Source organism: Polyodon spathula, chromosome 1 (assembly GCF_017654505.1).
Source record: "Polyodon spathula isolate WHYD16114869_AA chromosome 1, ASM1765450v1, whole genome shotgun sequence".
NCBI lineage: Eukaryota > Metazoa > Chordata > Actinopteri > Acipenseriformes > Polyodontidae > Polyodon > Polyodon spathula.
In genome coordinates, this window is record NC_054534.1 from 934,656 (window position 1) to 948,646 (window position 13,991).

Here is a 13,991-nt window from a genome sequence, read left to right on the forward strand (position 1 = left end):
CCCATTGCGTGTGCTCTGTGTGATTCTGTATTGTTGTTTCTGCTTTGAGTATTATTTAAGGCTTTTTAGTGTGCACAGACATCGAGGAACAATGCTTCCCTTATGGGCTTCAGTGCACAGTGCAACACTAATATGCTTCCCCGCCTAACTTAGCCGCAAATCAGTCTTATCTGAAGCAATTTTTCCTGGAATAGTTAGTAAGCATGTGTAAGGGGCAGTATTGTGTGATGTCGTTACAGATTCTGTCCCCTGTAGGTGAGATGAGAGGAGCTCTATGACTCTTAATACAGATGAGCCCGGCTCTTTTGCATAGTGGTTAAGACGCTCGCTTGTGGTGTGCGAGGTTTGGGCCCAGCCTCTGCCCTGTTACACAGCAGAGCAGAAACAACAATAAATAATCAAACGGAATCAAACAGAACACACATGATATTAAAAGGATTAAATATTAGGAAAATGCTTCCACGGAGGATTAGTTTGCAATGCTTTGGGGAAGCTTCCCTTCCCAGTCACTCTCGTCTCTATACTTACTGCCTGGGCATAGGCTCCATAAGCCCCGAACTGGATGGCCATAGGGTTGAACATTCCCATCTGTCCTGCCATCTGCTGCATCCTCCTGATAGTGCGCTCCTTGTCTGTGTCTGCAAATTTCACCACCAGACTGGAGGAGGCGCCCTGCAACAGACAGACAAGCCAGGTGAGCAGGGTGACAGACATACATTCAGACAGACAAGCCAGGTGAGCAGGGTGACAGACACACATACAGACAGACAAGCCAGGTGAGCAGGGTGACAGACACACCCACACACAGACACACACACACACACACACACATACACAGACACAGACACACACACACATACAGAGGCACACACACACACAGAGACACACAGACATACACACATAGAGCCAAACTGGTTTAGTAGGGTGACAGACAGACACACAAACATTGAGAAAAACACACACACAAGCACATGCAAAAAGACACACAGACACACAAACAGACCCCCACACACAGACACACACCAGAAGTTCTATCACAATAATCCTAAAATATACAGTCAAATAATGAATTTAAAATAACTTACACTTGTAAATATCAGTAAATTAGCCATGTCTTGGTCTAGTTTATGCATGATCAGATCAATCAGCACCATCAGCTCTCACTCCTACCAAACCCTGAATTACAATTGATCAGACAGACCTGCTCATTTGCAGATCTACGTACAAGCAGTCTGGCAGTCTATCTTTACCAAAGGGCATGTTCACATATTAACTTTTCTGATCCATTGCAATTAAAACATTTGGCAGCGATTGTGTTTGCCTGTGCTTCTGGTAATCGTTGCAGAACTTTGCTAATATGGTAAATTGCAGCAGTTAGAGTGCCTCAGGGCTTACTAAATACTTTATGTCACTTTCATTGACTACCAGTGAGTGTCTGCTATTGTCTAACACAGTATGAAGCAGAGCACAGACACACACATGCTGAGTTTGTGAAAGGTAAGACAAAGATTCTAAAAACAGAAATTGTGTATAATTAAACATCAAAGGCAGTTAGTTATAATACTGCCCATATAAAAAAATACAAACATCAAATGAATATCAACATCAATGTTGTAATTCTGTTTTGTGTGTAAGGGATAGATGCCCGACAGGTTTAGAATGAGGACACACCCCAAGCACACCCCAGCGCTATGAAAAGGTTCATAGATGTTTCTATAATCCCTTCATTTAAACACATCTTTACCACACCTCTGGAAAGTGTAAAACACAGGAACATTGTTGCTGCTGTATTTTTTTGATCAAGTCTACCCCTTAGGATCTTTAATTCATACTCACTGCCTAGGAAACTACCAGGGATCTAAAGCAACAGCTCCAGCAGCCAAGCTGCTGTGATTTCTGTGTTTTAGCCTGGTTGCTCCTTTCCTTTTGTTTCAGAACCCTTTCAAACTTTCCCTTCGCACTTTCCCTTCACACTTTTTCTCTCTTACTCCCTCCATTTTGTGATACTCAGAAACAACAAGAAATGGCTTTGCTCTAGGAAGATAATGAAGACACAGTTAACAGGCCCCCCTTAGCGCCCGCACGTTCTAAAAGCAAGCCAAAAAAGTCCACGCCTGCAAAGAACATTGACAATCTGCTTCCATCCCCATGGTTTCAGACCAGCTGGAATTAGGATCACCAGCGAGACAAAGGGGGGGGGGGGGGGGGGGGGGGGGGGGGTGGGGGGGGGGTGGGGTGGAGTGCAGCTCAAAGGAGCAGAAGGAACAGAACGTCTTAAATGATACCCATTCCCTGGTAGCAGACAAATCTCTTTCCGCACTGGGACCCCTTGTTTCTGTGCTCAATCGATCCTTGTTAATTGCACTCTTAATTACAATCCACTGCTGGTTGAATATTTTAAGGCACACACTTCCTTTTCATTATCACCCCCCCCCCCACCTACATTTTAATTAGAACTTCATTCTGCTCCTTAATGAGCGTCTGCATCCTTGCCAGCTAAACAGGTTAGTCACTTATCAGCCGAGCTAGCCAGACAACAACTGGGGCATTTATATTGTGCTTGCTGGGGATCGAGTTTACTTCTGCTCTATATTTTGGTTCGGTGTGTTGAGTAACTGAACTATTAGAGACTCATCAGTGCTAACTTTAGAAACACGAACAAGACACATTGAAAGAAACTGAATACATCACAAACAAAACATTGAGAAAGATTTCCAGCTGAAATACAAGTTGATTTTAGCAGTGTTGAGTAATTGTGAATTACCCATACAAATACTATACATCTAGGGTATATTCATTCTATAAACTATTTTTATTTGTGTCCACCTTGATATATTTTAACTACAAGCTAAACAACATGTATCATGTTAATATTCTTTAGCTCATTGCATATGGCGTATACATAACTTTCTTTGGTTTACTTATTTATTTCTCCCATAGTTTTATTCCACACAGTGTTTCTTATTTTGATTCATACACTGTTACTGTATGTATTTACTGCATGGTTGTTAATGTAATTAAATAAGCCGATGATTTAATAGTTTGCTTTTTCATTGCTTTTAGATTCTGTCCATTCGCCATTTAACTGATGAAAACCTGCTGCACATCGTTAACCATTTCATACCCTCTGTGAACTGAGGCCTGCATGGAGTAATATTTCCAAATAAAGAATCTGTTGTGAATTAGGCTATGCTTAAAGCAATATGCTTCTTTTAAATAAAATCATTGCATACTAATCCCACTATAATCAATACAACTTCTACTAGAAAACAGCTGTTACTATGATAGTAGTTTGTAGAAATCTGTGAAGTGAATCCTATAGGGTTTAATATTAAAGAATGGGAAACGTAACAATTCCAGTTTTCAAGAAATCATACTGTATATCTGAATTGCATTCAATGTCTCAGTGCCCTCTGCAGTATTGGAATGCCCGGTAATGCTCTCTGCAGTATTGGAATGCCCGGTAATGCCCTCTGCAGTATTGGAATGCCCGGTAATGCTCTCTGCAGTATTGGAATGCCCGGTAATGCTCTCTGCAGTATTGGAATGCCCGGTAATGCTCTCTGCAGTATTGGAATGCCCGGTAATGCCCTCTGCAGTATTGGAATGCCCGGTAATGCCCTCTGCAGTATTGGAATGCCCGGTAATGCCCTCTGCAGTATTGGAATGCCCGGTAATGCTCTCTGCAGTATTGGAATGCCTGGTAATGCTCTCTGCAGTATTGAAATGCCTGGTAATGCTCTCTGCAGTATTGGAATGCCCGGTAATGCTCTCTGCAGTATTGAAATGCCCGGTAATGCCCTCTGCAGTATTGAAATGCCCGGTAATGCTCTCTGCAGTATTGAAATGCCCGGTAATGCTCTCTGCAGTATTGAAATGCCCGGTAATGCCCTCTGCAGTATTGGAATGCCCGGTAATGCCCTCTGCAGTATTGGAATGCCCGGTAATGCCCTCTGCAGTATTGGAATGCCCGGTAATGCTCTCTGCAGTATTGAAATGCCCGGTAATGCTCTCTGCAGTATTGAAATGCCCGGTAATGCCCTCTACAGTATTGAAATGCCCGGTAATGCTCTCTGCAGTATTGAAATGCCTGGTAATGCTCTCTGCAGTATTGAAATGCCCGGTAATGCCCTCTGCAGTATTGGAATGCCCGGTAATGCCCTCTGCAGTATTGGAATGCCCGGTAATGCTCTCTGCAGTATTGAAATGCCTGGTAATGCTCTCTGCAGTATTGGAATGCCCGGTAATGCCCTCTGCAGTATTGGAATGCCCGGTAATGCCCTCTGCAGTATTGGAATGCCCGGTAATGCCCTCTGCAGTATTGGAATGCCCGGTAATGCCCTCTGCAGTATTGGAATGCCCGGTAATGCTCTCTGCAGTATTGGAATGCCCGGTAATGCTCTCTGCAGTATTGGAATGCCCGGTAATGCTCTCTGCAGTATTGGAATGCCCGGTAATGCCCTCTGCAGTATTGGAATGCCCGGTAATGCCCTCTGCAGTATTGGAATGCCCGGTAATGCCCTCTGCAGTATTGGAATGCCCGGTAATGCCCTCTGCAGTATTGGAATGCCCGGTAATGCTCTGCAGTATTGGAATGCCCGGTAATGCTCTCTGAAGTATTGAAATGCCCGGTAATGCTCTCTGCAGTGTTGGAATGCCCGGTAATGCTCTCTGCAGTATTGGAATGCCCGGTAATGCACTCTGCAGTATTGGAATGCCCGGTAATGCTCTCTGCAGTATTGGAATGCCCGTTAATGCCCTCTGCAGTATTGGAATGCCCGGTAATGCCCTCTGCAGTATTGGAATGCCCAGTAATGCCTTCTGCAGTATTGGAATGCCCAGTAATTCAGAAAGTAAAACACAGATTTAAGCTTAAAGATGGGGCTTTTGTTCTACTGGCATCATTTGGAAGGTATTTCTAAAACTGTATGGGATAATGCAAATTTAAATTGGACACAACTTTATCCAAGATGGTCAAACAAAAGAAAAGGAGATAGCCACCCCACACACTAGGTGGCACTGCAACCTTTATTTTCACAAGGCTTTAATGGGTTGTTTTTTCTTCTTTGACCACAGGCAGGGTAAAAAAATGAAATTCATAGCCTGAACAATTTGTCTGGAAAAGCAGGCCAGATCCACCTAATTCCATTTATTTTGTCAGGCTGTACAAGCCTGGAGAAGGTCAGTAGATGGAGACGCACAGAAAGAATCAGTAATTGCGTTTGCTCTCCTATGTGGGCAGATGCTTGTCAGTGGACCTGTAAACCAATAATCAGATAAATGAATAGCTGAGCCCATCCCGCAGAGTTCTGGGGCAGCTGGCGGATGGAGAAGGTCGAAGTTATCCCATGCTGGAATTCACCCAATCTATCTGCTGAGAGCATTCAATTACAACACAATGGGCTTTCTGTGCAAAGTCTGCCTTTAATGCTATGAAATTTTTGGAATAATTTTTGGGAGGCTTGGTGTGAGTTTAGAGCAGACCACCAAGTGACCCGTATTTCACGGGCCAGACCTGCAAACTGAAATTAATACCTGCAGACCCTCGACAGTCACTGTACAGCCTGCAAAATCAAACTTGCATGTAAGAGTCGATTTAAGGTCAAACTTCCATGTAAGAGTCGATTTAAGGTCAAACTTGGCTGTTGTTATTTTCTTTTTATAGATGTAAATATACTTGGATTACTGGCTCTAAAAAGTAATCTGTTACATAAAATCGATTACTTTCTCAGGGAAGTAATATATTACTGATTACTTATTATTTCTATAATAACTTTTTCCAATAATAACAAATTATAATAAAACCCACATAACAGGTAATGCAAAGAACATTGCACTTTTTTTTCCTTTTACTGTGGGTTTTACAGACCTAGATTTTAGTTTTAATGCCAGTAAGGTAGAACAAATAAATCAGATACTTAAGAAAAAGTTACTTGCACAAAATAACAAATAATAAAGTACTCATCGTTATCTTTGGCCACGTAAAGCAATCTGATCACTTGTCACTTACATTTTTTAAATAGATTATGCAAAAACTGTGCTGTAAAATCTTTGGTTTTATAACATTAAGTTACAAAAGACAAAAATCAGGCCCAATACAATGCAGTGCAATACACCAACAATGTTAAAATATTAGAAAAAAATTATAACGGATTAATCAGTCCTGCAGATCAAATAATCAGTCCTGTGAGGGTCACCCTATTTGAATAAAAGACAGTACTGTGCTCTGTGGGTGACAGTGTTCTTGTGTCTGTGCTAGGACTCGTCTGTGCTCTGTGGGTGACAATGCTGTTGTGTCTGTGCTAGGACTCGTCTGTGCTCTGTGGGTGACAGTGTTCTTGTGTCTGTGCTAGGACTCGTCTGTGCACTGTGGGTGACAGTGTTCTTGTGTCTGTGCTAGGACTCGTCTGGGCACTGTGGGTAACAATGCTGTTGTGTCTGTGCTAGGACTCACTGTCTGTGCTCTGTGGGTGACAGTGTTCTTGTGTCTGTGCTAGGACTCGTCTGTGCACTGTGGGTGACAGTGTTCTTGTGTCTGTGCTAGGACTCGTCTGTGCTCTGTGGGTGACAGTGTTCTTGTGTCTGTGCTAGGACTCGTCTGTGCTAGGACTGTGGGTGACAGTGTTCTTGTGTCTGTGCTAGGACTCGTCTGTGCTCTGTGGGTGACAGTGTTCTTGTGTCTGTGCTAGGACTCGTCTGTGCTCTGTGGGTGACAGTGTTCTTGTGTCTGTGCTAGGACTCGTCTGTGCACTGTGGGTGACAGTGTTCTTGTGTCTGTGCTAGGACTCGTCTGTGCACTGTGGGTGACAGTGTTCTTGTGTCTGTGCTAGGACTCGTCTGTGCACTGTGGGTGACACTGTTCTTGTGTCTGTGCTAGGACTCGTCTGTGCACTGTGGGTGACAGTGTTCTTGTGTCTGTGCTAGGACTCGTCTGTGCACTGTGGGTGACAGTGTTCTTGTGTCTGTGCTAGGACTCGTCTGTGCTCTGTGGGTGACAGTGTTCTTGTGTCTGTGCTAGGACTCGTCTGTGCACTGTGGGTGACAGTGTTCTTGTGTCTGTGCTAGGACTCGTCTGTGCACTGTGGGTGACAGTGTTCTTGTGTCTGTGCTAGGACTCGTCTGTGCACTGTGGGTGACAGTGTTCTTGTGTCTGTGCTAGGACTCGTCTGTGCTGTTCTGTGGGTGACACTGTTCTTGTGTCTGTGCTAGGACTCGTCTGTGCTCTGTGGGTGACAGTGTTCTTGTGTCTGTGCTAGGACTCGCCTGTGCACTGCGGGTGACAGTGTTCTTGTGTCTGTGCTAGGACTCGTCTGTGCACTGTGGGTGACACTGTTCTTGTGTCTGTGCTAGGACTCGTCTGTGCACTGTGGGTGACAGTGTTCTTGTGTCTGTGCTAGGACTCGCCTGTGCACTGCGGGTGACACTGTTCTTGTGTCTGTGCTAGGACTCGCCTGTGCACTGCGGGTGACACTGTACTTGTGTCTGTGCTAGGACTCGCCTGTGCTCTGTGGGTGACAGTGTTCTTCTGTCTGTGCTAGGACTCGCCTGTGCACTGCGGGTGACACTGTTCTTGTGTCTGTGCTAGGACTCGTCTGTTCTCTGTGGGTGACAGTGTTCTTGTCTCTGTGCTAGGACTCGTCTGTGCACTGTGGGTGACAGTGTTCTTGTGTCTGTGCTAGGACTCGTCTGTGCTCTGTGGGTGACAGTGTTCTTGTGTCTGTGCTAGGACTCGTCTGTGCACTGTGGGTGACAGTGTTCTTGTGTCTGTGCTAGGACTCGTCTGTGCTCTGTGGGTGACAGTGTTCTTGTGTCTGTGCTGACTCGTGTGCTGTGGGTGTGTCTGTGCTAGGACTCGTCTGTGCACTGTGGGTGACAGTGTTCTTGTGTCTGTGCTAGGACTCGTCTGTGTCTGTGCTAGGACTGTGGGTGACAGTGTTCTTGTGTCTGTGCTAGGACTCGTCTGTGCACTGTGGGTGACAGTGTTCTTGTGTCTGTGCTAGGACTCGTCTGTGCTCTGTGGGTGACAGTGTTCTTGTGTCTGTGCTAGGACTCGTCTGTGCACTGTGGGTGACAGTGTTCTTGTGTCTGTGCTAGGACTCGTCTGTGCTCTGTGGGTGACAGTGTTCTTGTGTCTGTGCTAGGACTCGTCTGTGCACTGTGGGTGACAGTGTTCTTGTGTCTGTGCTAGGACTCGTCTGTGCACTGTGGGTGACAGTGTTCTTGTGTCTGTGCTAGGACTCGTCTGTGCACTGTGGGTGACAGTGTTCTTGTGTCTGTGCTAGGACTCGTCTGTGCACTGTGGGTGACACTGTTCTTGTGTCTGTGCTAGGACTCGTCTGTGCACTGTGGGTGACAGTGTTCTTGTGTCTGTGCTAGGACTCGTCTGTGCACTGTGGGTGACAGCGGGTGTTCTTGTGTCTGTGCTAGGACTCGTCTGTGCACTGTGGGTGACAATGTTCTTGTGTCTGTGCAAGGACTCGTCTGTGCACTGTGGGTGACAGTGTTCTTGTGTCTGTGCTAGGACTCGTCTGTTCTCTGTGGGTGACAGTGTTCTTGTGTCTGTGATAGGACTCGTCTGTTCTCTGCGGGTGACAGTGTTCTTGTGTCTGTGCTAGGACTCGTCTGTGGGTGACAGTGTTGTTGGTCTGTGCTAGGACTCGTCTGTGCACTGCGGGTGACAGTGTTCTTGTGTCTGTGCTATCGTTGTGTCTGTGCTAGGACTCGTCTGTGCACTGCGGGTGACAGTGTTCTTGTGTCTGTACATTATTTTTATCTTTTATTTAGCATCATGTCCTCAAAGAAGCTACAAAATAATATCGCAAAAGTCTATCGGAAGCCATAATAGAAGTACAGTATTTCATGTTAGATTTCGAAATGTCACATTTTTCTATTTTCAGTATTTAATGTATATGGAAAACCACAAAGTGGTATGTAATTCAATATATTTACGTATCATTATTCAACAGGTTTCATTTGACTTTATGAAGCAAAATTAGTTAATTCTATAGGGTGATGCAAAACGTGCATAGCTGTACAAACATTGAGAAAACAAACACACACACACACACACACACAGACACACACTCACACACACACACATACACACACACACACACACACACACACACACACACACACACACACACACACACACACACACACACACACACACACACACACACACACACACACACACACACACACACACACACACACACACTCACACACACACACACACACACACACACACACACACACACACACACACACACACACACACCCACACACACACACACACACACACACACACACACACACACACACACACACACACACACACACACAGACACTCACACACACACACACACACACACACACACACACACACACACACACACACACACACACACACACACACACACATATATATATATATACATGCATAAGTTATTACACAGACCTTGCACATAGCATAGAATAATAAGTTAAAAAATAAATAAACACAAATGGCAGAAATAAATAGCAACTCATAATGGAAAGTGTGGCGGAAGTGCACAGAAGCTGTGTTTCCCTTGAAGGTGCTGAGAAAGGGTCAGAGCCTAAATACCTTGTAATAGTCATCTTGTGTGTATAAGTGTCTGATGTATTGCTGTCCCTGCCACACCACCGGGAACGAGACTACGCTGTCAGCTGAGATATCCTGGATAAATTCAAATAAATAAAAAAAATAATGCAAATAAATACATGCATACAAAAGAAACAAATGAAGAAGGTAAATGAAGAAATAAGGACTACAGTGGGGCAAGTTAGCAGCCTGAGATGAGAAACGTAAACATCAGCGCGTTATCTGTTCGCTCGTCTGTCTTTATAACTTTAAAGGTGCGGCAATCGATGTCCCTTCCCTAGACTAGCTTCAGCACCCTTTGCCTCCCTAACACGGTTCATCTTGTGTTGTCAGTGACCTCTGAAGGTACAACCCTATAGAGCTTCACTGTTATTCAGGTTGTTCCACAAGTATTCCAGCTCCCATTGCTCTCTGTGCTAGGCGGTGTCCTTTCATGTATTTCTCCCTTCTTTTATAGAAAGCAGAACTGCCTACTGTTGTATTTTTACAGTGTTTACTCCAGTCTTTAACTCCTATTTTTTGAAAGAGGGATGTAAAAGACCTGTTATTTCTACAGCTAAGTGATATATTTCAAGCTCCCTTCAGCACTCTCAAGATGTTTTGTTTTACATTTTGTAACATTTCCATGTTTTTTTTTCTCCTTTAAAAAATTACAGAAAGTAAACGCTTTGAAAATAAGGTCACTTTTGTCTCAAATGGGGTTCTCTCTGGATTGGAAAAGTGGCTATAATACCTGCGGATCAACATGAATGAATAGGAAGTTTTATAGTATTGACTTTTCTCAAGAAACTTCTTAAAGGGATTAGTTCTGATAAAGGGGGTGGGGGGGGGGTGGGGGCAGTGAAATTCAATAACGGGTAAGGGAGTTTAACGCCACACCTTAACTGAGAGGTAACCCTGATTGCAGTGTATGTCACTAGCCAGCAGCAGTGAAAGAATCTAGCGTGTTTCAGCAGGAGCTGGCTGAAAGCTTGCTGATGGACAGGGTGTACTCACCGGCATGGTCTGGCTGCCGTGCAGGGCACTGATAGCAGCCTGGGCCTCCGCGTGGGAGGAGTACTTCACAAAGGCACAACCTGAAGAGAGAGACAAACAGAGGGACAGGACAGGGATTGCTGTTACTATCTTTTCAATTATTTTAACCCCTTTCCCAATTTTTTTACCCCCAATTTCTTCCCTAATTTGAGAATGTCCATTGTGTTTCCTCGCCTCAACCATTCCCCACAGCAGCTCAGGAGAAATGGTGAGTGGATGTCGATGAGCTCCTGGCCCCTGGAGGATAAAGGCCAGCCTTGTAGGTGTCACCCTGAGCTCACTGAGTGACTGGCCGGTAGGGGTCTCTGTGACACTGTGAGAAGAGATCCCCACAGCTAATGCAATCCAATGCAATGCTCCCTGTAGAATCTTCATGAAAGACTGGCAACTTGGCACAGCCTAGACCCCCCCCTGAGCTCCCCGGTGCTTCCCTGCACTCCTCCTCCTCTTCCCCTGCGCTCCACTGCACTCCCCTGCACTCCCCTGCATTCCCCCTGAGCTTCCCTGCACCCCCCTGCACTCCCCTGCATCTCCCTGCACTACCCTGCACTCTCCCTGCATTCCCCTGCACTCCCCTGCACTCCCCTGCACCGCCCCCTTTGCTCCCCTGGGCTCCCCTGCACTCCGCTGCATTATCCCTGAGCTCCCCTCACCCTCCTGAACTCCCCTGCACTTCCCCTGCGCTCCCCTGCACTCCCCTGCACCCCCCTGCGCTACCCTGCACTCCCCCTGCATTTCCCTGCGCTCCCCTCACTCCCCTGCACCGCCCCCTTTGCTCTTCTGGGCTCCCCTGCACTCCGCTGCACCCCCCTGTGCTCCCCTGCAATCCCCTGCACCCCCACTACGCTCCTTTGCACTCTACCTCCGCTCCCCTGCACTCCCCTTGTGCTCCCCTGCATCCCCCCACTTCCCTGCATTCCTCCTGCACTCCCCCTGCGCTCCCCTGCACTCCCCCTCCACTTCCCTGCACCCCCAACTCCTCCCTGCACCCCTGATTGTATGAGGACAGTGCCTTTATGTTCATTTTTTGAAGATAAAAATTCCATGTTGATAATGGGGAGCCTACACCAACTCTAATAGCAGTACATCTCCCAAAAGCTCTCAACATACTTTCAAGAACAGGGAGACACTGTTTCAAATGTATTTTCTGTGCTGTACACACAATGTTTCATTGAGTATTTGGACAGATAAATAATTGCAGAACAAGAGCTGTGGCTAGGGAACTTGTTGCCTATTTTACCCCACTTGTTTCAGAAATGTTTTAAATGTCATTAATAAGAAATTTTTCTGACATTATTGGGGACTAGTCCCAAATATCTGTAATTAAGTTTGTAGATTGACTTCAGAGTAAAAACACAATTGATGCTAAAATACTTAAAACATGTGCTTGCTTAAAAGAAACATGTTTACTAAATAGTTCTGACACTGAGACATTTCCACAGAGAGTTCCAGTGTGGATTAATCAGGTGAAAGGAACTGCAAAGACTCACCTTTGCTGTTGCCATCAGGGCCCCTCAGTATGGTGCACTCTTCAATGTTTCCGAAGGACTCAAAAAGCCGGCGCACATCGTCCTCTGACTGCTGCTTATTGAGCATGCCCACAAATAGTTTTCTGTCTTCTGAAACAAAAGCAGCAGGTCATTACCATGCTCAAGACAGCAGGGTCACTGCCACACTGAGGGTAGCAGCAGGTCATTACCATGCTCAAAACAGCAGGGTCACTGCCACACTGAGGACAGCAGCAGGTCATTACCATGCTCAAGACAGCAGGGTCACTGCCACATTGAGGACAGCAGCAGGTCATTACCATGCTCAAGACAGCAGGGTCACTGCCACACTGAGGGTAGCAGCAGGTCATTACCATGCTCAAGACAGCAGGGTCACTGCCACACTGAGGACAGCAGCAGGTCATTACCATGCTCAAGACAGCAGGGTCACTGCCACACTGAGGGTAGCAGCAGGTCATTACCATGCTCAAGACAGCAGGGTCACTGCCACACTGAGGGTAGCAGCAGGTCATTACCATGCTCAAGACAGCAGGGTCACTGCCACACTGAGGGTAGCAGCAGGTCATTACCATACTCAAGACAGCAGGGTCACAGCCACACTGAGGGTAGCAGCAGGTCATTACCATGCTCAAGACAGCAGGGTCACTGCTACACTGAGAGTCTGAGGGCTCAACCACACTGAGGTGATCACGAAACAGAGCGCTGCATTGGGAGCCCAGAGGTACCTTCAAAACCTTGGCAGTCCTCTTTTGAAGTGAATATAAAACACTACAACTCTATTGAACACATCAGCCGTTAACATGTTTTCCATGCTATGCTCTTTGTAGGATCTACAAGATCTAATTAGAATAGGCAAGTGCTACCCTACTGGATCACTATGGGAAGAATCATGTTGATTTGTTTGCTGTGTTTAGCACAGTGAAAGCATAAGTAAATCATAGGTAACCATGGTAAAGCACAGAGATATGGTAAAGCATATTGTGAAAAAATTGCAAAACATAGTAAACAATGGTAAATGCATGCGGGGAAAACTGCAAACTGGCTAATTACTGTGCTGGGTTATTTTTAATGTCCTAGATTTTGGACAGTGCTACTGACAAGACAAGGTGTGTTTGCTCTCTCCCCAACATTGCTCCCCAGCTAAACCCGTTCCCACTGTTTCAGGTTTTAAAACAAGATTTCTAAATACACACATATGGGAAGCGCACAATTACAGGTAGCGATTTATTAGTTATATAATAATCCCCCCCTGCTATTTTAATATACTCCAGGACACTATTTTAATATATTCCAGGACACTATTTTAATATACACCAGGACACTTTGCTTTTGTCTGGGTCGTATTAAGCCGTGTGATACACTATTAAATCTCTGCTGAAAAGGAGACATGTTGCCTATCATCTGATAGGTGTCTTTCTAAATGTATTGCTACAGAGTGGAGGTCTAATTAAGGCTTCAAAGGAAGAGAATGTCTCTCTCAATTTATTAACACGTTGCTGCAAAACTGCTCCAGCAATCTCAGAGACAGTGGGAAACGAGCCTGGAAGACACAAAACACAACAATACAGCCCTTACTTTTAGAATTGAGCATGTCTAGATTATTCATCTCTATGGAAATGCAAGAAAATTGGATCATTGCTGTTGTATTGTGAATATTAGTGCATGCACCCCTGCGTGAGAGATCACATTTAACTAATTGAGCCATATTTCTCATATTTGTACTGGGATGCAATCTTCACTGCTGAAGATAATGCATCTCAATCCAAGTCAGCAAATACAGAATACTTTCTCAATAAAACTCTGCAAATACAGAATAATTTCTC

General features: G+C 45.3%; 1 protein-coding gene across 17 annotated transcripts in view; it reads right to left on the minus strand.

The window, feature by feature from the left end:
• Positions 1 to 13,991, minus strand: part of LOC121306465 (CUGBP Elav-like family member 4) — a 257,123-nt gene that overhangs the window by 34,428 nt on the left and 208,704 nt on the right. For 8 of the 17 annotated variants that reach the window (XM_041238388.1, XM_041238864.1, XM_041238530.1 and 5 more), the window contains 4 exons: positions 12,151 to 12,279; positions 10,622 to 10,701; positions 9,608 to 9,700; positions 529 to 672 (listed from right to left, as the gene is read on the minus strand). In XM_041238388.1, the coding sequence (XP_041094322.1) occupies positions 529 to 672; positions 9,608 to 9,700; positions 10,622 to 10,701; positions 12,151 to 12,279 (446 nt within the window). The remainder of the gene's footprint in view (positions 1 to 528; positions 673 to 9,607; positions 9,701 to 10,621; positions 10,702 to 12,150; positions 12,280 to 13,991) is intronic. The other 9 variants (XM_041239102.1, XM_041238620.1, XM_041239472.1 and 6 more) reach the window with 3 other exon arrangements.